The sequence below is a fragment of the Adiantum capillus-veneris genome, chromosome 18, assembly GCF_014529385.1.
Source record: "Adiantum capillus-veneris isolate H3 chromosome 18, ASM1452938v2, whole genome shotgun sequence".
Classification (NCBI taxonomy): Eukaryota; Viridiplantae; Streptophyta; class Polypodiopsida; order Polypodiales; family Pteridaceae; genus Adiantum; species Adiantum capillus-veneris.
The window spans coordinates 125,089,522-125,114,512 of NC_140948.1; the positions used below are offsets into that span (position 1 = coordinate 125,089,522).

A 24,991-nucleotide genomic window follows, 5' to 3' on the forward strand; every position below is an offset into this window, starting at 1 on the left:
CTTCAGAGGGAGGTGCTTTTGGGGGACATCACTCACAGGCAGTCACAGATTGACTTCCAACGCCTAGTGCGGCGGAAGAAGAGCACATTTTGGACACGAGTAGAGCAGGATCCATACCAGCTATTCTTGAGTCAGGACCTACATGAGGCATGGAGGCTCTTCCATGAGCACTCTCCCTCCCCTGGCATCACTTCTACAGAGGCCTGGGGCCAGTATGCATCATCTCTGTACACAGTTCCTGAGCAGCCCCCCCTTCCCAACCCCCCCCCCCCCCCCCCCCATCCATACCCACACACATGTGCTTTTCTCACCGCTAGGATGGTAACGAAGGCCACTGACAGGATGAGGACTGGGAGAGCATATGATCATGATGGCTTAGTGGCTGAGCATTTCACGCATGCCAGAGATTTACTAGCAGAGCTTCTAGCAGTTATGTTTAACCATGCCATGTGTGAGGGCTTGCCTGATACTTGGAGCCTATCTACTATTGTACCTATCTTCAAGTCGGGAGACCCTATGGAGCCTGGGAACTATCGCACTATCATGATTGGACACACATTGGCACGGTTGTACGCATCTATTCTTGAGCAGCAGCTGAGTAGATGGGCAGAGAGGGAGGGAATACGCGCAGCCGGGCAGGCAAGTTTCAGGAGGGGTTTCTCTACTCTTGACCATATCTTGACTCTCAGAGCCATCATAGAGGAGGGCCGATCGCGTGGGAGATGGATGTATTGTAGCTTTGTGGATTTCCGCAAAGCATTTGACACAGTGCCCAGAGCTAGATTGATGCGCAGATTACAACAGATGGGAGTACCCACAGAGCTCATTTGGGGGGTCGTGGCATTATACAGGTCAGTAGTGGGCCATGTACGCACCCCTGAGGGTCTATCCACACCAGTTTACTCCACTATTGGGGTGAAGCAGGGCTGCCCGCTCACTGCTACTTTATTTGGTATGTATGTAGATGAGGTTTCTGACTACATTGAGAGAGATAGTGAAAGCGGTGCACAGCTGGCGGGGACATGGATTCCACTAATGTTATTTGCTGATCATATTGTGTTGATCTCCGACTCTGCGGAGGGGATGCAACGTCCCTTGGATGCTTTGCATAGGTTTGCCCAGGAAAGTGGTAAAACCAAGGTCATGGTATTTAATACCACCCAACAGTGGATCACGAGGTCAGCGCCCACCTTCACATACAGCCAGGAGAGGGTGGAGCATACAGAGGGCAGCAGAGACTAGATTGACCAGAGCCCATGCAGCATTGGGTAGATTGGAAAGGATGTGTTCACATGTTCAGTTTCAGGAGCCTCGAACGAAGCTCTGGCTCTTTGACACTTTGGTGGCTTCTACATTGCTTTATGGAGCTGAGATTTGGGGACCTTCACTGGATCATCACGGGAGGACAGGCCGCAGTGATGGATGGGGGGACATGGAGAAGCCTCTGGTCTCTATGATCTCGCGGCTCATTAGAGCCAAGGCTTCAGTACCACGTGCTATTGTACGAGCAGAGCTAGCTGCCCCCCCACTGGCGGTTGAGGCGCTCACCAGATATGTCCTTCATACACCGCATGTGGGAGCTTCCCAAAGACAGATATGCACGCCTTGCACTTGAGTCCTCTCAACAGTTAGCCATGCAGGGAGATACAGCATGCTGGTATGGGGAGATGACATCATGGTTTCAGGCGCATGGATTTAGCATAGACAGATTGCCTCCCTTCCAGTACTCACTGGATGCACCCTCTCTAACTCTTACACAGTCCAAGATCACCAGGCTCATTCGCCTCGACTAGACTTAGCTAGACACCAAGAGGACATGGATACAGCCTGCACAGGAGCTCGACACGAAGATGGCTTTCTATAGAGAGCATCTCCTCCAGCTTACGGAGGATGGTTTTGTGAGGAGGCCCAGATACATGGACACCCACTTGTCTCATGGGATACGAAATGCTATTCGCCAGATACGCACATCTTCACACCAGCTGCGGATCGAGACTGGGAGATACAGCGGAGTACCAACAGAGGCCTGGACATGCCCCCTGTGTGACATCGAACCTGAGACAGAGTTGCACTACGCATGCCATTGCCCCGTCTACTACGAGATACGAGGCCGCTTCTATTGCTTGTTCAGAGAGGCTCTAGAGTCATGCGGTACGAGGATCAGAGATGCCTGGGGTTGTTTTTGCTCGAGCTGCACAAACAGGGAGAGCATGATGAGAGGAGAGGCTAGCCAGTCTCAGAGACAGACCACATACTTCTTTAGAGCTGCCACTGGACACCCGGAGGAGACACTACCACAGCAGAGCTCATCGCTTTACACTATAGGCATATTGATCGACCGAGCGACTGAGCTGGGGAGATCCAGACACCCACCACTGCGGAGGACTACACAGCATTGATGGAGGCTGCATCAGAAGATTCGGATCACTTTGGCTCGACATGCACGACGCCCAGTCAGACTACTAACCATAGAGGAGATTGATGAGATCCGCCAGTGACCGATGTTGGATCTCCTGTGATCTAGCTATCCCAGCTAGCTGTTTAGCTGCTTAGTTCACGCCTAGCAGCTTAGGATTCCATAGTATTTTATTTTGTGATTTTGTCATTTTGTCATCTTGTTACTCTGACTTTGTATCAGATCCACCACATTGTAAATTTATGGTCTCATAGGTCACTTTGTCCTTTTGAAGACGTTAATATAACATTTCATTTCATCTCCCTCCCTCTCTCTCTCTCTCTCTCTCTCTCTCTCTCTCTCTCTCTCTCTCTCTCTCTCTCTCTCTCTCTCTCTCTCTCTCTCTCTCTCTCTCTCTCTCTCTCTCTCTCTCTCTCTCTCTCTCTCTCTCTCCTCAGATACCCCACTACCTACACTCAGTTCAGTTTTGTATCAGTTTTTGTTTCATTTGTCTTTCCGATAGACGGATGACATACACACCATGTACATTTGATTTGTCTCATAGGCCGATTTCGGCCTGACATAGACGTTAAAAATCTTTCTTTCTTTCTTTCTTTCTTTCTCTCTCTCTCTCTCCAATTCTCTTGAGTATTTGAAGTGCAATTAAAAGTCAGTTTATGCTTCCGTATTTTTGTGACACATCCATGCATGATAACGCCGTTGCTTCGTGTTGCTTCTATTCCTCCTTGATTTTTCGCCCTTGTTCTTTGATGTCATTGAGTTCGTTTATCACAGAGGCCTGAATTTCTCCCTCCTCTAGTTCCCTCCCCCCTCTAGCTTCCGCAAGCTCTCGTTTGAGGGTTGAGACCTCTTCCCGAAGCGCTTGGACTTCAGCCCGTAGGTCTTCCTTCTCTTTCTTCCATAGCGAGCCTTCATTGAAGACCATTTAATTGAGGTTGGCCTTCTCTTTCCACCACCCTTCCATTTCGGTCTTCCATTCTTTTATCTCTTTCTCCACATGTGTTATCCTTTTGTTGGTGACCATGAATGTTGCCTTCGTCACAGCCAGTGGGGATTCGCACACAAGAGCGCTGACCTTGTTCTCCATTGTAGAATTTGATGAACAATAGATTCAGAAGCTCATTCCTTCTTCCTCTCCTCCTAATGTGCATTGTGTTTGCTTATTGTAAGCAGGTCATCTGGTCAGGGTAAAAATCACAATGGCTGAAGACGTGCTATGTGCTGTATCTGTAGGCAATTATGTTGCACCTTACCCCAATCACACGCTCCATGTATTAAAACAGTTCATGGGGACAGCTGGTACTTGTGTAAAAGGTTGTGAGTAGGGCTAGCAGCCTCTATTGTGCAGGTAAACGATGCCATGCAAGGGAGCGATTTGTGCGGGTTACCGGACTGCACTATAGAGAGACAGGCTTGTTCCAAATTGTCGTGCAAGGCTGCAGCAGGGGTGCAGGTGCTGAAGGTGCTGAAATTGCAGAGGTGAGGCAGTAGTAGCTAGTAGCGCAAGGTAGGTGCTATCTGCTGCAGGTTGGCTGGGCAGAATGGCAGCCAGAGCAGGTCGCGTAGAGGGTTGCACTCACAGCGGCTGCAGGCCATTAGGGTTGTGCAGCAGCTACAAAGGTCTCTTTAGGGTTGCGCAACTGCAAGGAACGGGGCTTGTTAGGGTTTTGCCATTGCACGAAACATAGCCTGTTAGGATTTCGCCACTGCGCGCGCGTGAGAGAGAGAGAGAGAGAGAGAGAGAGAGAGAGAGAGAGAGAGAGAGAGAGAGAGAGAGAGAGATGAAATGACATGTTATATTAACGTCTTCAAAAAGGCCAAAATGACCTATGACACCAAAAAGTTACAATTGGTGAATCTGATACCATGTCTGAATACAGAAATTACAAAGTTACAAAGAGCTAACACTAAGACACTAAGGAGAAAGGAAAATGCGCCGGGGGGGGGGGGGGGGGGGGGGGGGGGGGGGGGTTGGTTGTTGGCGGTTCAGATGAAGTCTCTCATCGGTCACTGTCGGATCTCATCGACCTCCTCCATGGTCAGTACTTTGGTTGGGCGTCTTGCATGTCGATCTAGAGTGATCTATATCTTCTGTTGCAGCCTTCGTCGATAGTGGGAGAACAATCCCCCCCCCCCGGTCGTGGACGTCTAGAACTGCCAAGCTCCGCGGCTTGATCAAGCAGTGTTTCTCTAGTATCGTGTGTGTGTGTGTGTGTGTGTGTGTGTGTGTGTGTGTGTGTGTGTGTGTGTGTGTGTGTGTGTGTGTGTGTGTGTGTGTGTGTGTGTGTGTGTGTGTGTGTGTGTGTGAGAGAGAGAGAGAGAGAGAGAGAGAGAGAGAGAGAGAAATGAAATGAAATGAAAATGTTATATTAACATCTTCAAAATGCCAAAATGACCTATGAGGCCAATCTGTTACAAAATAGTGAATCTGATGCCATGTCTCGATACAAAAGAACTAGAACAAAGATACTACTACTAGGATCCATCCTCATTTGCACTCTGGATGTCGAAAGAGTATGGCTCGGATCCTCTGCTGTAGTCTGAGGTCTCTTGTCGACGTTGTGTAGCACCTCTCCTCAATCGTGGCCATCTGGATCTCTGTAGCTCCAATGCTCGGTCAGTGAGAGTGCCGGTAGTGGTCGAATGAGTGTGGACCGAGCTCTGCAGTGATGGCTGCTCCTTTGGCTGTCCCATATCTACTGGAAAAAAAATCTGTAATTTGTCTCTAGGACCGTCTCTCTCTAGCTCTCCCCAGTAAAGTGTCTCTATATCTGTGTAACTCAAGTAGATATTGCCCAAGGTATCTCTGATCCTCATAACTCATGACCCTAGAGTAAGGACCGAAGCCCTCTCTGAATAAGCAGTGGAAACGGTCCCGTATCTCATAGTACACGGTGCAATGACATATGTAATGTAGCTGCCTCTGGCCTGCTGGTTGGAAGAAAAAACATGAGCTTTCAAAGCATGCGTTTGGTGAGCAATGCACCACTCTGCTTCTTTGGATCAATAACGCCAAAACCTTCCTCTCGAAACATAATAACAATTCGCAGATGAACCCTAGGTCACAGGTCTCTCGAACCATTGGAGCCACCCCACAAGAAATTGTATACTATATGCCATAACCGGAACATAACTCTAGGGTGTAGAGTCAAGCAAGAGGAAGTAAACCACGCTGTCGCAAGAACTTGATTTACAATCAAAGCTTTGCTGGCCAGAGATAAATGCAAGAAGATCAATGGTCAAGCTTCCTTCTCAATAGAAAGCAAGCCCAGCTAAACTGCTGATCGCGAGACACATCAACGCTAGCACCAAAACCCAGATATCTACGAGTTTGACCTCCCATCAGCCAAGTGAAGTAATGCTGCTCTCCCCACTAACAATACTCCTCAACTCCCACCCGAAATGTGCCAGTTGACAAGAGCACCACTGGCCAAGCAAATGGTAGTGAGAATTGCCCACTGACTGTCCTCCTGAAAGATACACAGTGGAAAGCCCAAAAGAAAAACGGTCCCAGTGACTCCTGAAAGATACGCAGCTAGTGACTCTACACTAGTCATGTTAGTCAAAACAACAAATAATGTTTATGCTGCAAAATTCTGATCTTACCAAGTTTGAGCGTGCCTTAACATACTCCAAAAATAACATTGCAGCCTCTGTGACTCGGCCAAAGTCCAAGTAGATTCTCAATAAAGCACTTGGATTTGCACCTGTTGTAGCCATCCCTTCCCCTCCAGCTTTTTGCCCGCCCTGAATTCCAAGGAGAATTTTCAACAATTGAAGCAATATACTTTGGAAACTCACAGTTTTTTAGCAAATGATACACATAACTTGTACATCTGCATGTTCTACACGTCAACTATTTAAAGAGAGAACAAGAAAGGACGTAAATACCTTCAATTGCAAGGACCAACATGCAGGCATACTAGCCAGTATACAGGTGTATGTGGGAAGTAAACGTTTCACCACCATACTAAGTTTACAGGCTAAATTTCATATCCCTATTAGCATAGGGAAGACAGCAACGTCAATAACTTTTATATAGAACTATGTTCACATCAGACCTCACTCCCTATGCATACCATGCTGGCATCCATTTGGTGGACTTTCTCGCTTTCAAATTAGATTGATCGCTTGGCCTTTATCAAATAACTACCTAATCTCACTGCTCAATAAAGGACAAGACTACGATGGTTGCTCCATGTGGTTGCATCACTTGCATCAAAATTTTTTTCAGCAGTAATTAACTTTTGGCATGCTTACACTGACATCATCATTGTTTTGCTAAAAGGGTGGTCATATTATCCTTTAAAAGACCATCTTATGAAGCACTTCACAAATCATGATAAACAAAGGATGGAGGTGGGGATGTGTGAGGGTGCAAGAAAGAAATATATCCTTGCTCTTCAGGTATAAAGGAAATATCTATTGCACCATCTGCTTTGTTCCACACAACTCCATCCACGGCCTCTCCTCCTTGCCCTTTCATGCAGTCTTCTGTCTTACAGAAAAAGTTGTCACTTCAGGAGATGCAAGTTTTAGGAAACATCCTTTTAAGCTCAAATAGGGTAAATTTGCAGGTACATGTTTCTGCCGTGGACAATTAGATATGTCTGGAGCCCATTTTCACCCACCACCATCAATAATACTGCAACACCCTCTACCGGTGCCAACTAAGAGTAATGTCCCTTCTTTTGCTTTGCAGTGGAAAGATTACTTCAAAGCAGAATGTAAACAAGTTAAAATCTAAACAACTAATGCAGCTGGAAAATCCCAGCAATAGCGATGTGGCTCTAAGGACGCAAAAAGCCACCCAAAATTCTGGCCGATAAAAAAACTAATAAACCTCGTCCTTTGTTTGCTTGCAACCACGGTAAACATGTAGCCATTATCAGATTGTAACATGGATAAATTTCTTGAATCATGGTTTACATGACGCTAAAACACTACAAAGGCTTGAGGAAAGGTATCATCATCCTAGAAAATGTATTGGGGCACTGCATCTCAGCCCAAGTCAAGCTGAGAGCCCAACATCACCAGCACTCCGGGACTCTCAAGTGATAATGCCATCTACAGAACGTAGATATTTTGACATAGTATATATATCATTTGGGAGTATCAGTGTCTGGTCTATCCTTGAGTAGAGAAAGTCACACCTCCTACAACACATATCCCTTCACTACCTAGGCTTGACATCTCCTTTATCTCAGAAGCATAGTCCGTGGCCTGGAGCTGAGCGTGTGCCCAGCCAATGAGGACACCATGGATAAATTTTGCTCTGGTCCCATGCTACCGTTTTTGGCTGCAAGACGTAAATTTCATAGTAGCATACATTTTCATCCCTTGTGCCATTCATTGCAACCTATCGTGCAACCTCTTTTTAAAGTTGCAAATGGCCGGACATTGTATGGACAGTGTAAAACGGCCGACGGCCGAGAGTTTCACCCGCAGTCGGGAAGGGCCAGTCGCCACAAGATAGTCGGGCGGACCGACACTCGAATCAGAGCAGTAAAAGGGTTTCTAGGCTCAATTCAAAGTCATTTAGGCCCCCTCACTACACCTATAAATCGGTGGGTACTAGGAATTAACTCAAAAGGGGCATAAGGGACACTTGGCGGCCTGTGGGCCATTCTGCATGCCACAGCAACTAGGGGCGCCCATTGTGAGAGTAAAGGCTGATTTGGGGCTGCCTCTTCTTCATTGAGTGACTACAGAGTCTGGGTGAGTAGTGGGTGCAGGTCTCACAACTTTAATGGAAAGCTTGCCTTCTCCCTTGTCTTATGTAGTGCGATGATTCCGCTCTCTTGCATCTCTATCCCCCTTTGAATACAGAAACGTGATGCCCCGTTCGAGGGCTTTTCATCTGTATGTACAGTTGTGTGGGTTCATGCGTGATTGCCAAGACAAGAGCCTTTTGCACAGGTACAGGCTTAGCTAATTGCTAATCCCCCGCAAGTACAGGTGAATTCAGAGAGATTTCATGCAAGAAATCTCGTCTAATTCAAAGGGCAAGTAGCCCTACAAGTGCGGGAGCTCGAGGACTTGCTACGGATGCAACCGGCTCACGAAACTGAGCCCAAAACAGCGAAATACAGCCTGCTGTGTATTTTTTCAAGTTTAGGCTTTCGGCCCTGAATGGTCCCTAATTCCCCAGGAGGTCCGCGGACGCGAGGGGACAGCTGTACAGGTGATTTGGCACGTTTTCAGGGCAAAAAACAGAGAATTCAGGGTGCTGCAGATTCTTGCCACGTTTTGCATAGTGTCTGTATGCGTCGAGAAAGTCATCTATTGCGTGGGGATATTGTCTGTGAAGCGTCCTAGTACAGTTATGCTGCCAAAATCGAGCCAAAACAAGTCATTTTAAGCCCGGATAATACGGGACACCTCGTAGGAAATCACAGGTTTTATTCCCTCTTTGAATACAATAAAGGAATACCGAAAGGGGCGCCAATCTTTGGGGCAAATAGGTGTGGGCGTCTGCTTGGTAGCGCTCTAGCTTCCAAGCCGTGTGTGTTTGAAGTATCAATTCCTGTTACAAGTTTCTATTTGCAAAGTTTCTCTGTGTCCTAGAGTCTAAAGTAAAGTTTCAGGTGAAAACCTACGTCTACTGCCCTACGGGCCGGTTTCATGGTTCCATTGCCCGGATAGAATCACTTTTTCCTCAAGAAGTGAGCCTTGGTTAGTTTGGTGAAGATACAAGATTACGGGAACGCAGGATTACACTATGGCGGACAAAGGGAAGGGTATAATGGAAGAGGGTTCCTCTACGAAGGACAGACAGGAAATTCCTATGGTGTTCGAGGTTGGCAAGAGTTCATGGCCACGTCTGTTTGTACCTCTTGTTGATGTGAATGTTCCCCCAGTGCAAGGCTTTATGATTGGACAACTTGAAGATGATGCGTTCGGGACTTAGTTGCCGCTGTGAACGTGTTTTCTCGACTGGTGTAAAACCCAAGGTTTATGGAGTTTTTGCAAGCGCCACGAGTGCCACAACAGTCAAGGCAACTCAAATAGCCCATGGAGCCTGTTGAGGCTCAAGCCCAAGTACTTCATGCATCTCTGCAGGATAGGGAGCAGTCGCATGTTGCGAAGTCAAGGGCTCCAAAACAGGTTCCTTCCGTCCTTGAACAGGTGGTTAGGACACCTATTCTACAAGCTTTGCCAGTTCAGCCCCCCTCTTTTCCAACCCCGCATGTTGTGTTACAGGGACAGGGAACCAGTTTCCAGGCAATGCATCAGGTTTTCCCACCACCCACGATACATCTGGGTCTTTCGGGGGTGGATCTGTGTTCCAAAGTATGGCTGGTTATGCACCTGGAAACCAGCAATATATGCCAAGAACAATGTTTGGGGGTATGCAAGGCATGATGCCAAACCCAATTTATGGTAGCATCGGCATGCAACCACGCTTTTAGAGCAACCAAGCCAGTTTAGGGTGCCACAGGGTAATTTTGGCATGGCTCGTTTTTTGGACATGTAGCCGGGCTACAGTGTCACTTTCACAGGACACAGTTAGTACAGTTGGTCCAGGCTGGTTCACACTGGACGGACCCTCTGGCCTAGGAGTGACACGTGGCAGGGTACCGACGGTGGTCTAGTGGACTTCGTGGCCAGGTCACCACATGGCTGACATTTATGAGCCGTTGGTGGTTCTTTATGGTGGTACATAGGAGTGGTAGCGGTTGGTCATCGGATTATCTTCTTCGCCTTTGGTCCGGCGTCATCGAGGTAGCGAGTCTTACACAGAGCACTGCTTCACCATCCCTGCACATCTGAGCCTCGACACCCGTCTTGTACCTGTGAGTTCTGGGCTGGAGCTGAGTGTGCTGCCACGCCAGAATCTGTACATGGTTCTTTGAGCTAGTAGAGTCCACATGTTCTGGTTCACTGTTGTATCTCTGTTGTTATCCATTGTTTCTGTGTTTCATTCTGTTTGAGAGAGTTTTCATTTGTTTGAGTGAGATTGTCACGCACATTGCACTGAGGGGCACCCACACTGGAGAGAGCACGACACATTATCCGCGCTACAGGACAGCAGCCATATATGGCACCAATGATGCAAAATGTCAATGGCCAAGACGCGTCGATGATCCCTACTTCAGTGCCCATGCTGCGGACAATTCCTTATGACAATTTAGGGGCACTGGAAAAACCGAAAGCTTACAAAGAAAGTGGTGCAGCTGTAAAGTTTAGAACTTTCAACGGCTTTGAGGATAAGACAAAGGCTCTTACTTTCCTCCAGCAGTTTGATAGAGCTTATACAGGAGGGAATTTTACAGAGGCCTCTAAGGTCAGGAAAGATGCCACTTATTTGAAAGACAATGCGCTTACATGGTGGACGACATTGTTAATGCAAGGACAGGCACCCGCCACATGGGTATACTTAAAACAAATGTTTGCATCTACGTGGCTGTCAAAATAAATCTGAAGCCGATGTCATGACGGATTGGCACCAACTCACTGCGGCTACTTGCAAGAGCCTACAGTAGTACAATCGGAGGTTTTGCAAAGCATTGCTCTCAATAACCTCCTACAGGTTTGTGCCACTAACAGACCAGATTGAGAAGTATTGTTGTGGGCTGCCTAAAGGGCTTCGAGATTACTGTACAAAGAACAGAGTGGCTACCCTCACTCAGCTTATGGAAGTTGCCAACACTGGTCGTGCATTGTCGGAGGGAGAGGATAGTGGGTTTACGGGCAACGTGAAAGGGGGGCATCAGAAGAAAAATTCAGCGAAGCCCTTTGTGAAAACCGCTCATGAAGCGTCACAGGGGTCAGAAAAAATCAACAAAGATAAGGACTCAGCCACGACTTCTGGAGCGCAGGCAAAGAAGCCAGAAAGGAAGCCTTTTGTGCGCAAGTCGCTCGAGGAAAAGAAGGTCTTGGTGACTCAAAATAAATGCTTTATATGCAAGCAACATGGTCACTTTGCTGCAGATTGTCCACAAAGGAAAAGGCCAGCTGATTCGGATGATAAAGAAGATAAGAAAGGAAAGAAGCCTAAGCCCATGGCAGGTTTGGTGCCAGATAGGGTGGGTGGCAGGCCAAGTACAGATGCCAGGGAGTTATGTAGAGCACGGGGTAAAGTCAGAGATCAAACGGCACTCACCTTCTTTGATCCAGGTGCCAAAGCAAACTTTATCTCACCAAAGTTAGCTATGAAGCTGGGCATCCGAGCTGAAGAGATGGGGTACAGGGCAGAGGCAGGGTTGGCATGTCCTGGGCACTCAAAGTGTGGTACTTCCATCATTGGAAAGCTGGGTCTGCATATTCAGTCGTGTGGACACATAAGAGTTCTATATCATGCCATTGGAAGGGTGTGATGCGTTACTAGGAATTCCGTGGATGTTCCGAACATATAGCAACCGGATGTCTGCAACAAGACCATCACCCTTCAACAGAGGGACAAAACTCATGTTTTGGATGTAAAGCTCATCGGGGAGTCTGTCCCTATTGTAAATGCTTCAGCTATCACTTTTGTAATTAAAAGTCATCTTTCTGTGTACTTGATCTTTGCACGTGATATTTCAGATAATTGTTAGTCAAATATATTTATGTTAGATAAAGAAAGGTTAGCATTCTTGCAAGACTTTAATGATTGTTTCTCTAATTCATTATCGTCGCAATTGCCGCCGGAGAGGCCTGAGGACCATGCAATAGATTTGGTGCCAGGGTGTAGTCCACCCAACAGACCTCCCTACAGGGTTAGTGCGGCGCACCAGAAAGAGATCATGGGATAGGTAGGGGAGCTTTTAGAGAAGGGGCTGATTCAGCCTAGTTCTTCACCTTTTTGCTCCCCAGTGGTCTTAGTGCAAAAGAGGAATGGCTCTTGGCACATGTGTATTCATTATCGTGCGTTGAATAAGAATACTATCAAGAACGGGTTTCCTATCCCAAGGATTGATGATATTCTTGACCATTTAGAGGGTGCAATTTTTAGCAGGATAGACCTTAAGAGTGGGTACCATCAGATTCGTGTAAGGCAAGACGATGTGCAGAAGACTGCGTTTAGAACGACATTTGGTATGTATGATTCTTAGTGATGCCATGTGATCTTACAAATGCTCCTGCCACGTTCAATAGAATGATGGACCGGCAAATTTTGTTGGCACATTCTTTCACGACATGATAGGCTATTCGAAGAATGAAGAGGAGCATAGGCGCCACTTGACCATTGTGTTCAAAGAGCTACACAGTCATAGGTTACTTGTCAATCCTAAAAAAAGTGAATTCTTCTTGAAAGAGATCCACTTTCTTGGCCACATAGCGTCAAAGGATGGTGTTCGTATGGATCCCGCAAAGGTTGAAGCTATTAAGACATGGCCAGACTTAAGGATTGTGCATGATGTCCGAAGCTTCTTCGGATTGTGCTCATACTATGAAAAGTTCACCAAGAATTTTGCAGAGAAAGCTTCACCTCTTCACGCTTTGCAAAAGAAAGAGGTCACTTTCAGATGGACCCAAAGAGAGATTTCAGCTTTCAGTCTATGAAAGAAAAGTTGACTGCACATCCCGTGATTGTTTTACCAGATCTCAGGAAGTCATTTGTGGTCCAGTGTGACGCGTGTGGCAATAGCATCGGAGCAGTGCTAATGCAAGATGGTCGGGTAGTAGCTTATGAGAGTAGAATCCTACAAGGGACAGAAAAGACTATGCAAATCTATAAGAAAGAGCTATTGGCCGTGATTCATGCGCTCTCTAGCTGGGAGCACTACCCATTAGGTGTTGATTTTGTTATCCAGACGGATCATCAAACCTTGCGATACTTCTTGACATAGTCAAAATCATCTGAAAAGCATATGCGATGGGCAAACATTCTTTCTATATTTCACTTCCAGATTATGCATGTGGAAGGCAAGAAGAATGTTGTGGCTGATGCGTTATCAAGGAAGCCACAAATTTCGGCTGTGTCAATTTCTTATCATCATGAGCTTGATGACATAAAGGAACAGTATGCTACTAATGAAGATTTTGCAAGGATCTTTGAACAGTTGCAAGAGGGGCAACATCATGAGCACTACCTCCTCAGAGATGATTTTATGATGATGCATGGGAGACTTTGTGTTACTAGTCCATTGCGACATAAGGTCATGGTAGAAATTCATGTCCCACCGTATGCAGGGCATCATGGTATTGATGTAACAGTTAAAGCGGTCTTTTATTGGCCTACTTTGAGGAAAGATGTGGATGCCTTTGTGCGAGCATGCGTGATTTGCCAAAAGGTCAAATTTGACAGGCAAAAGGCACCAAGGTTGTTACAGCCATTGCCGATTCCGGATAAGCCACAGGAAAGCATTCTTATGGACTTTATCTTTGATCTTCCAAGAACGCCAAAACAGGGAATGATGGTATATGGACCAGTATTTGCAGGTTCAACAAACACGCCCATTTTATCCCTGTCAAGAAGAAGATAAAATCTGATTAGATGGCACAGTTATTTATGTACAATGTGTTCAAGTACCATGGTATGCCACAAACAATTGTCAGTGATCGCAATCCTTGCATGACAAGTTTATTTTGGAGAGGATTGTTTGAGAACGTGGGCACTACGCTCAAGTTCTCGTCTTCGTTTCATCCACAAACTGATGGACAATCAGAAGAGGCTAATTGTATTGTCTTAGATCTGTTGATATGCTATGTGTCACATGATAAGGGAAAGTGGGAACAATATTTGCCTATGCTTGAGTATGCGTACAACAATACGGTGCATTCGTCCACAGGCAAGGCACCTTTTCAAATTGTTAAAGGTGGCAAAAAGGTTCCTCCCCTTTTGCATACGAAGGACAAGATCTTTGAGGCAGATCGATATGTTGAAAACATGGATGAAATGCAAAAGAGAATCAAAGTTGCCTTGGAGAAGACTCACGCAGAGCAGAAAAGGGTTGTTGATCGTCACCGTCGTGAATTACTGTTTTCACCTGGTGATTGGGTACTTTTACGGTTTGAAAAGGCAAGGTTAAAGAAGATGAAGGGCAACGAAAGGTTATTTCCAAAGCTCAGCATGCGTTACTATGGGCCTTTTCAAGTGCTTGATAAGATCAACAATGTTGCTTATAGGCTTAAATTGCCTGACGCTTGGAAGATTCATAATGCATTTCACGTGAGTCTTCTAAGACCCTTCGTGGGTGATGTGCCAAAAGGTATGCCAGATGAGCACCAGCTAGAAGTTGAGGAACTTGATGAAATTTTGGTTCCTGAGAAAATTTTGGAAAGAAAAGTTAGGGACAAGTTGCAAGCTGCTATTTGGTGAAGTTAAAGAACTATCCACCTATTGATGCAAACTGGATGGAAGAGCATGAGCTACCAGAGTCACCAAATGTATTGCAGCTTTACCTTGAGGCCTTTGGGTTACACCCTACATATGCCCCAACTCAACGTGTTCAAAGGACGGGTAATGACAGAGCTAGTACATCAAATATACATAAGGATTCAGTGTAATATAAGTGTGCATCGCTCTTTTAAGTGTAAAACGTACAATATTCACTTCTATCATAGATGGAAATGACAAAAGTATGAAGGTCTCATTAAGTCATTTGTATCTATGTGTTATGACCTTTCTTGCGGGTACATGCTATGATAAAAGCGTGCTAACAACACAAGATCATCAATGGCATGTTGGGTTAAAGGCCTAAATAACCCCTTTTTGTACATTTTTATATTTTGTCCGGTTCATATTGAACCTGGACCCATTTTTTAAAGGTCACTTATAATAAAAGTGGGAAACCCAAAACTCACTTATTGACTTTTCCCCAAAAACGTGAGCTCTCTCTCTCTCCCTCATCATTCTGCTAGCGCTTCCTCTCCTGCTGGCTTTCGCCACCCCACTCTACACACACACTGCACTTCCTCGTGTGCTCTTTCACTTGCACACACCGCCGCGCGCTCATCAACTGGTATCAGAGCCAGATTAGGGTTTCAGAAGCTTTGTGAAGGTGGCTGGACAGCAGGCGAAAGGCTTCTCTCGCGTCAAGTTTCCGCTTTCATCGCAAAGCCCCTTGCTTCCGATCTCACCTAGGGTGATTAGGGTTCCCAAAATAGCCTAAAACAGGCTGAAATTAGGTCAAAACAGGTAAAAACCAGAAAATTACAAGTCAAAACAGCAAAACGCAGGTGTTCTAAATCGATTCCCGTGAATGCCCCTTGCTTTTCCTACTCAAAACAGGTCCATTTGATGCAAATTGATGCGCCAAAACAGTAAATTTCCAAAAAATTCAGAATTGGACTGTTTTTATGTACACAAATTGAGGTTTATGTACGCCTTTTGTGGGTTTATGCAAGTACGCATTGGGGATACTTGCTAATTGCTGAAATTTTCAGCACATTGTATGCAACGTGCTGTACATTGTGATCACTGAAAATTTTCAGATTTTGTGTAGACACTTTGTGCTGCATTTTTATCCGTGCAAATGGCCTCTACTTCCTCGTCGTCTGATGCCAAGAGCTTGATGGAAATCAAGCGATTTGACGGTACAGGTTTCGACCTATGGCAAGACAGGATGCAGGGGATTTTGTTCCTCAAGGATTGTGAGGACGCCCTTCTAGCTGTAAAGCCTGAGGATATGCCGGATGAGGATTGGGCCAAGCTCAACAAGAGGGCAAAGGCCTACATCAAAATGGCTGTGATCGATGACATTCTGGTGGACATAAAGGGCTTGGACAGTGCACATGCAATTTGACATAAGTTGAAGGCCATTTATGAGAATGCCACCTCTGTGAATCAGGTGCATTTGATGCGCAAACTGGTGAACATGATGTTTGACGAAGCCAAGTCGGCTTCAGACCACTTAAGTGCTTTCACCAGTGTTATGAGTCAGCTACAGGATACTGGGCTTCAACCTTTTGATGACAAGTTGAAAGCCATATTTTTGTTGATGACTTTGCCAAACTCTTGGGAAACGCTTGTGGTTTCTTTGAGTAATAGCCCCAACCTCACATATGATGGAGTGCGAGGCTCCATCTTAAATGAGGAAATTAGAGGCAAGTCTAATCGTAGGGAAGGTGGCAGTTCTGCTTACAATGCGAGAGGCAGAAGTCAGAAGCAAAATACAGGTACCAAGACTCAAAACAGGAGCAAAAGCAAGTCTAGGGATAAGGATGTGACTTGTTATCAGTGTGGCAGAAAAGGCCATAAGAAGCCAGAGTGCAGGTATTTCAAGAAAGAGCAGGAAAGAAAGAAGGAATCACAGGAGAAGAAGAAGACAGAGGATAAGAAAGGGGAAAAATCAGCAGGTATCTCCTCCAAGGATTCGGAGACTTTCAATGTATCCTCTAGTGTGGTTATCACAGAGTTATCCGACAGTGAGGAGATCTTGGTTGCAGCTTCATGCCCCTCAGATTTTGTTGTAGCAAATGCAGAAGACATGCTTATCTCACGTAGAGATGTCATTGATGCATTGCTAAGTGCAATGATGGCCTTACACAGTCTTGCATAGTAGACTCGGGTGCCTCATTTCATGTGACTCCATCTGTGGAGTGTTTTGCTTCTTATCATGCAGGCAAGTATGGCAAGGTTTACCTTGGGGATAACCATGCTTGTAACATTGAAGGAATGGGCACTGTGCGCTTGGCATTAAACAATGGCCAAGAGTTTATGCTTAAAGATGTAAGGTATGTACCAGGCATCAAGAAGAGTCTATTGTTTGTTGCCCAGATGGATGCACAGGGTTATACAACCATTTTTGCTGGGGGTTCATGGAAGTTGCTTAAGGGATCAATGCTCATTGTCAAGGGATGCAAGAGTGGTACATTGTACTATTTACATGGCAAAGCTTTACCTGGCAAGTTTCTTGCAGTGGCCGAAGTTGCTTCTCATTTGGAGTTGTGGCACAAAAGACTTGGCCATATGAGCCAGAAGGGACTTGATGTGCTCTCCTCTTTGAAGAGGGTTGATGTAACGGGCACCAAGTTAGGTTTTTGTAATGACTGTTTGTATGGTAAACAAAAGAAGTCTTCTTATTATTCTGGTGTCTCGCGCAAAGCTAATGCTCTTGATTTAATTCACTCCGATGTATGTTCAATGCCTGTTAAGTCTTTTGGTGGTGCATTATACTTTGTTACATTCATTGATGATTGCACTAGGAAAGGCTGGGCATATTTGTTAAAGACTAAGAGTGAGACATTTAATGCATTTAAGAGGTTTCATGCTTTTGTGACCACGCAAAAGGGTAGTAAGCTTAAATGTCTGAGATCTGACAATGGGGGAGTACACGTCTGCTGAATTTCAACGTTATTGCGAAGAATATGGGATTAAAAGGGAGTTGACAGCCCCTTATAATGCATCTTCTAAAGGTGTGGTTGAGAGGTATAACCGTACTTTATGTGAGAGAGTGCGTTGCATGTTGTCCACGGCTAATCTCCCTCATGGGTTTTGGGGGGAGGCTTTGAAAACTGCAGTTCATGTATGCAATCACTCTCCTAACAGTACGCTGAAAAATGACATTCCAGAGGAGCTTTGGTCTGGCAAACCTGCCTCTTGTGATCATTTGAGAGTGTTTGGCTGCGAGGCTTTTGTCCATGTTCGTAATGACTTGAGGACAAAGCTAGATGCCAAGTCCATCCAAGGACTCTTCCTAGGTTATGGGGAAGAGGGTGAAATGGGCTACAGGATATGGTTGCCTTAGTTTAAGAGGGTTGTATGCAGCTGAGATGTAGTGTTCAATGAGGCTAAATTGCTGAAAAATGCTACATCTTATGAAACTGACAAGAAATCGGTCAAATTTCAGCCTCTCTTGCCACCTATTAATGTTGAAAAAGAGCCTCAGGATGCATTACCGCAAGCTGAAATTGATAATCAGCCGGTTAACCTTGAGCCAGAAGAGGTAGGACATGATTTAGATGCTCCAAATGAGGATGGACAGCCACCTGTCATGGTTGAAAATGATTTTCAGCAGCATGAGCATGCTGAAAATGAGTTGCCTCCTGATGTAGAACCTGTGCCTGAGAATGTAGATCATTGGGTACGCAAGTCTACTCGTGTCAGAAGGTTGATACAACGCTTTGACCCCTCTTTGCATCATGTTATGTTGACAGATGAGGGAGAGCCTCTTACGTATAAAGAGGCAAAGACATGTGAGTCAAGCAGTAAGTGGGAGCTTGCAATGCAAGAGGAAATGAAATCCTTGCATGCAAACAATACTTGGGATCTTGTGCCATTGCCTAAAGGAAGAAAGGCCCTTCCTAACAAATGGGTTTACAAGGTCAAATGTGTTGATAGAAAGCCCAAGTATAAAGCAAGGTTAGTTGCCAAAGGGTATGCACAGAAAGAGGGGATTGACTTTCAAGAGATCTTTTCTCCTGTTGTAAAGCTTACGACATTGCGTGTCCTTTTTGCTCTCGCTGCAGTGCTTGACTTAGAATTGAATCAAATGGATGTAAAAACAGCTTTTCTTCACGGTGACATTGATGAAGATATCTACATAAAGCAACCTTAGGGTTTTGTAGTTCTTCATAGAAAGGAACTTGTATGCAAACTAAGAAGGGCACTGTATGGTTTGAGGCAGTCGTCATGTCAGTGGTACAAAAAGTTTGATACTTTTATGCTGTCTCAAGGCTTTAAACGCAGCCATTCAGACCATTGTTTGTATACAAAGAAGGATAATGTTGGAAGTCCTATAATCCTTGTGCTATATGTAGATGATATGTTGATTGTTGGGAAGCATAAGTCTACCATTGATGCTCTTAAACGTCAGCTGAATTCAGCTTTTGCAATGAAGGATTTAGGTGATGTTGAGCACATCTTGGGCATGAGAATCAAGAGAGATAGAAAGCTGAAATTGCTCTTCTTATCTCAAGAAAAGTACATTGCTAAAGTACTTAACAGGTTTAACATGGCTGAAGCTAAGTCACTTGGAGTACCTTTACCTCCACACACAAAACTTAGCAAAGTCCATTGCCCAAAGGATGACGTGGCAATGAATGCTATGAAGGGAATCCCTTATGCATCAGCTTGTGGTTCTCTTATGTATGCTATGGTTGCCACTCGTCCTGACATTGCCCATGCGGTGGGAGTTGTTAGTAGATACATGTCCAATCCCGGCAAAGCACATTGGGAAGCTGTGAAATGCATTCTGAGATACTTGTCAGGTACACAATTTAGGTGTATATGCTATGGCAAAAGTGACTAAGATTCACTTACAGGATAACCCTGCAGATGTTCTCACCAAGAGCATTGCATACAGCTCGTGGGAGTTGGTTAACTTAAAGGCGTCATTTATGCCTATAAGTGGGAGGTTGTTGGGTTAAAGGCCTAAATAACCCCTTTTTGTACATTTTTATACTTTGTCCAGGTTCACTATAGGTTCATAGTGAACCTGGACACATTTTTTAAAGGTCACTTATAATAAAAGTAGGAAAACCCAAAACTCACTTATTGAGTTTTCCCCAAAAACGTGAGCTCTCTCTCTCTCTCTCATCGTTCTGCTAGCGCTTCCTCTCCTGCTGGCTTTCGCCACCCCTCGCTGCACACACACTGCACTTCCTCGCGTGCTCTTTCACTTGCACACCCCGCCGCGCGCTCAACATGGCATATATATATGGCATACAATCGAGGACGTTTACGATCTCAACAGGGGGGTTATGTCACGAGGACATGGCAATGGCTAATTATTGTCACAAGGATGTGGCAACTGCTAACCTTAGTTGTTGGTTTCTTTCCGATGATTTTTGTTTAATTTTTGGGACCCTCTTTTTGAAGTTGCAAATGGTCGGACATTGTATGGCCAGTATAAAACAGCCGACGGCCGAGAGTTTCACCCGCAGTCGGGAAAGGCAAGTCGCCATGAGATAGTCGGGCCGATCGGCATTCGAATCCGAGCAGTAAAAGGGTTTCTAGGCTCAATTCAACGTCATTTAGGCCCCCTCGCTACACCTATAAGTCGGTGGGTACTAGGAATTAACTCAAAAGGGGCAGAAGGGACACTTGGCGGCTTGTGGGCCATTTTGCATGCAACATCAGCTGGGGGCGCCCATTTTGAAAGTAAAGGCTGATTTGGGGCTGCCTCTTCTTCATTAACTGACTACAAAGTGTGGGTGAGTAGTGGGTGCAGGTCTCACAGCTTTAATGGAAAGCTTGCCTTCTCCCTTGTCTTATGTAGCGCGATGATTCCGCTCTCGTGCATCTCCCTCCCCCTTTCGATACAGAAACATGATGCCCGCTCGAGGCTTTTCATCTGTATGTACAGTTGTGTGGGTTCATGCACGATCGCCGAGGCAAGAGCCTCTTGCACAGGTACTAGATTAGCTAGTTGCTAATCCCTCATAGGTACAGGTGAATTCAGAGAGATTTCGAGCGAGAAATCTCGTCCGATTCTAAAGGGAAGGTAGCCCTACAAGTGCAAGAGCTCGAGGACTTGCAACTGGCTCGCGAAAGGGAGCCCAAAACAGGGAAATACAACCTGTCGTGTATTTTTGCAGGTTTAGCTTTTCGGCCCTAAACGGTCCCTAATTCCCCTAGGAGGTCTCGGGATGCGAGGGGACAGTTGTACAGGTGATTTGCCGCATTTTCAGGGCAGAAAACAGAGAATTCAACGTGCTGCAGATTCTCGCCACATTTTGCAAAGTGTCTATATGCATCAAGAAAGTCATCTATTGCGTGGAGATACTGTTTGTGAAGCGTCCTAGAACATTTGTGCTACCGAAATCGGGCCAAAACAGGTCATTTTCAGCCCAGATTATGCGGGACAGCTCGTAGGAAATCACATGTTTTATTTCCTCTTTGAATAAAATAAAGAAATACCAAAAGGGGCACCAGTCTTTGGGGCCAATAGGTGTGGTAGCGCTCTAGCTTCCAAGCCGTGAGTGTTTGAAGTATCAATTCCCATTACAGGTTTCTACTTGCAAAGTTTCTCTGTCCTAAAGTCTAAAGTAAAGTTTCAGGTGAAAGCCTACGTCTACCGCCCTACGGGCCGGTTTCAGGGTGTACACGCGCGCATGAGGAATCAAAGCGGGAAGCTACGATGGTGTGAGAACCATGCGCGCATTCTAGCGCTCCATCTGCCCAACGCCCTTGGGACTTGCTTGTGCCTTGCACGCTACCCAACAGCACTGAAGAGAGCTTTAGCCTTTTACACCACGCGCAAGCTATAGCAAGGGCTTTCTACAACCGCTCGCAAGTCTACGTTTGTGTGTGTGTGTGTGCGCACGTGTGTGTGTGTGTGAAGTGTTGCCTTTTTGGCATCTTTCAATATCTCTGCGCTCGTTTCTGTGTGTGCGTATGTGTGTGTGTGCGCACGCGCGCGTGTGCACGCGTGCTCGCTTGCGCGTTTGTGGGATACCATAGTTCATTTAGGTGCTTCCTCTGTGTGTGTGTGTGTGTGTGTGTGTGTGTGTGTGTGTGTGTGTGAGACAAGAGGTCTCCGTCTCCTCGCCCGAGAGAGAGAAAGAAGAGAGAGGATTTACAAAAAAAAGTGTGGGGAAGTGTGAGTGTGTGTGTGTGTGTGTGTGTGTGGTATGAGAGGCCTTCCTGCGTGAAAGAGTTCTTGCATGCGTGGGCTTCTGCCTGCTCGCGCGACAGCCTGTCTACATGGGCCTCTGCGGGCTCCCGCGTCTCTACCTTCAAGGAGCTAGCTTGAGCGTGTGTAGCATCTGTCACGCCGCTGCCTCTGGAGATTTCGCGTGAAGAGCTGGGGTATGTGTGCGTGAGACTATAGCGTTGGGAGCTCTGCGAGAGTGTGCGCCAGCCAGTGAGAGGGTGTGTATGTGTGTACGCGTGTGTGGGTGTGTGTGTGTGCGCGTGGTGTGACAGCGAGTGTGTGAGAGAGAGATCGACAGCATCACAACCGCCTTGTGTGTGTGTGTGTGTGTGTGTGTGTGTGTGTGTGTGTGTGTGTGTGTGTGTTTATGTCGATTTGGGTGTGTGGTGAATCCTTCGGCCTCGTCTGTAGCGCGACTCTGTTCTGCACAACATCTACCCTGTGCAGGCCCTTTACAGCGCGTCGGGGGTGGAAGTTTGATTTCGCCTACACGCGGTCCTTCCGTCCTCTTGTGTGCGAGAGAGGGGTGTGTGTTTCTGTACAACTAGCCGGTGTGTGTGTCTGCATGTGTCTATAGCAGTCATATATCAAAAACTCCCAAAAAAAAGGTGTGTGTGTGTGTGTGTGTGTGTGTGTGTGTGTGTGTGTGTGTGTGTGTGTGTGAGCTTCACATGGATTCGACTCACCAGTGTATATATAAGCGTCGGAAAGCAATGGAAACTTCACAGATGGATGGTTTGAGTCTTATCAAAGAATGTTTGTATGAGGACTTCGAGGATGCAAGTCAAGCCTGGGAAGGATCCGCTCCTGTTATGGAAGTGCGCATCCCTATACAGGAGCTTATGGATCCTGTTGCTCAATATGCACTTAACGTTGTGATTCTTTTTTTCCCGGGTAGAATGCCTACGGCTCAGAATGTAGGCCAATGGGTTGATTTCCTACTCAAACGGCAAGCAGTCTGAGGGGTTTACTTTGGCACGCGAGGGTTCTACGAAGTCTTGCTGGCTGACATGGATGCTGGGGATGCTCTGCTTGAAATGTCTCCTCTTTTCTTCAATACTCAGATGGCTCATGTGCTGCCCTGGGCTCTTACCAAGGACTATCAGAGTCTCATTCGTCACAAGTGTCTCGTTTGGGTTGAGGTGGTCAAGTTTCCTCGCACTTGGCGTCATTTTCTTCCTTTGTTGGCTGCTCAGTTAGGCAAAGTCATTTGCCCTCCTAAGTTGGAAGCAAACACAAACCGTTTTTGTATTTTGTGGGACACGGACATCCCCACACCAGAATGGTATTTCGATCGATTTTGGGGATCAGTGGTTCGAAAGCGCCCATTTAAGCTTAAATGGGGCAAGTTTGCAAATTCTTGCTTCCGCTATGGCAAATTTGGTCATATGCAATCGTCCCTCCTCCTCAACCTCGTTCGCCTCCGAAACCTTCTACTGAGGTTCAAACTAAAGGAGTTTCAACCTCCTCCCCCACAACTGGGGCGATTAAAGGCAAGGGGAAATAAGTACAATTGTCTGCACTTTCTGCTTCTCCAAATATTAAAGACAAGGGAAAAGAACAAGTTACGACCTCTCCAACTTGGATAGTGCCCAAGAAACCCGCCAAAGCCGCTACAGCTCGTGTTCCGCCATCTTCTCGTAATTATGTGCCTCCTTTGAAGAATGTTGTCAGAAAAAACTCTCTTGTAATGACAACACTTCTTTGGCTGAAGCTTGGGACAAGGTTGTTCGTTCTTACAAGGAGGTTGGTACTGGAGAAGCTTCTTCATCGCAAGGTGCATTTCCTTTCAATTATCCACGTCCAGGTATTGATCCACCTTCTCAGGCACCTTCAGCTAGGGAGGATGTCTCGATGGGCACTGGTACTTGAGTCTTATTCCCCCATTTCTTTTCCTATTTCCTCGTCCACTGTATATACCATATAGAATGCATAGTTCTTTGAATTGCATCTCCTATAATGTGCGTGGGTTATGCAATCACGACAAGTGGCGGCTTACTTGGCACTATGTACATACGTGTAAAGCAGACATTGTGGTTCTTCAAGAGCATAAGCAGCACCCATTTGTAGGACAGACTTCTTACTTTGCAGGCTACTGGATAGCTTATGCAAGATCAGCTCGTCATTCTGGAGTGCTTATGCTTGTTCGACATGAACTCTTCCCGACCTTGGTCTTTAATGACCCGGCTGGGAGATGGATGGTCATCCAATGTATTGTTAATGGAGAAGTTTTGGAATTTGGAGGATTATATGCATACACAGCTTCTGCAGATAGAGCACGCTTGTGGAGTGCTATCACTTCTTATTGTTGGCGTTCCAATGCCTTTCTCTGCGGGGACTTTAATAATGCACCAACCCTTGCGGATAATACTACTGGCGATTCTCACATGCTTCATATGGAACGACAACCATGGGACCAATTTATGTCGACCTTTAATGGGCTTGATTTGTGGCCCTTTTTGCATGCGACTGATCCAGGCTTTACTTTTCAGCACAATGCTCAAATCCATGTATCGCGCTCAGCTGGATCGTTGGTATTTTTTCACATGCAACAATATAATGACTTCGTATGCGAGATGAGGATTGATTATGCTATGTGTCTCTCGAATCATTTTCCCGTATGCTTGAAACTTCGTTTTGGCTCTTCTGATGTCAATGATCGCCTACCCAAGAAAAGACTTCTGCATGTCAATAATGCTTATGTCAAGCATGAGCCTTTTCGCACTATGATTGTGAATATCATCCCGCCTTTGCTCTCCCAGATGTATGTTTGACATGGACATAGCCTGGTTTCGTTTTGTTATGCGTGTTCAATCAGTTATACAAGATTATGGCAGGGATTATTTGTCACAATTAAGGGAACAAGTAAACCAGGCAAAGGATGCTTGTAGCCGATTAATGCACTTGGCTAATCATTCTTCTCTTACTGACGCTCAAATGACTGAGTTGTTTTCTGCTCGCGCAATATTAAGGCACAATGATGAGAGGAAATTGGCCAAATGGCAGACTCGAGCTCGTCAACAGGCTTTTGCAGATAAAGGATGTGCTTCTAAACAATTCTTTCAGCATTTGCATCACTTGGGGCAATCTCAAGCTATACGGAGAGTTA

At 45.9% G+C, this 24,991-nt stretch overlaps 1 protein-coding gene across 7 annotated transcripts in view; it reads right to left on the reverse strand.

The window, feature by feature from the left end:
• SAR1 (SUPPRESSOR OF AUXIN RESISTANCE1) overlaps window positions 1-24,991 on the reverse strand; it is a 208,668-nt gene that overhangs the window by 47,726 nt on the left and 135,951 nt on the right. For 6 of the 7 annotated variants that reach the window (XM_086489273.1, XM_086489276.1, XM_086489274.1 and 3 more), the window contains one exon: window positions 6,023-6,163. In XM_086489273.1, coding sequence (XP_086345399.1) covers window positions 6,023-6,163 — 141 coding nt within the window. Of the gene's footprint in view, window positions 1-4,762; window positions 5,937-6,022; window positions 6,164-24,991 lie in introns of those variants that run through there. The other variant, XM_086489278.1, reaches the window with a different exon arrangement.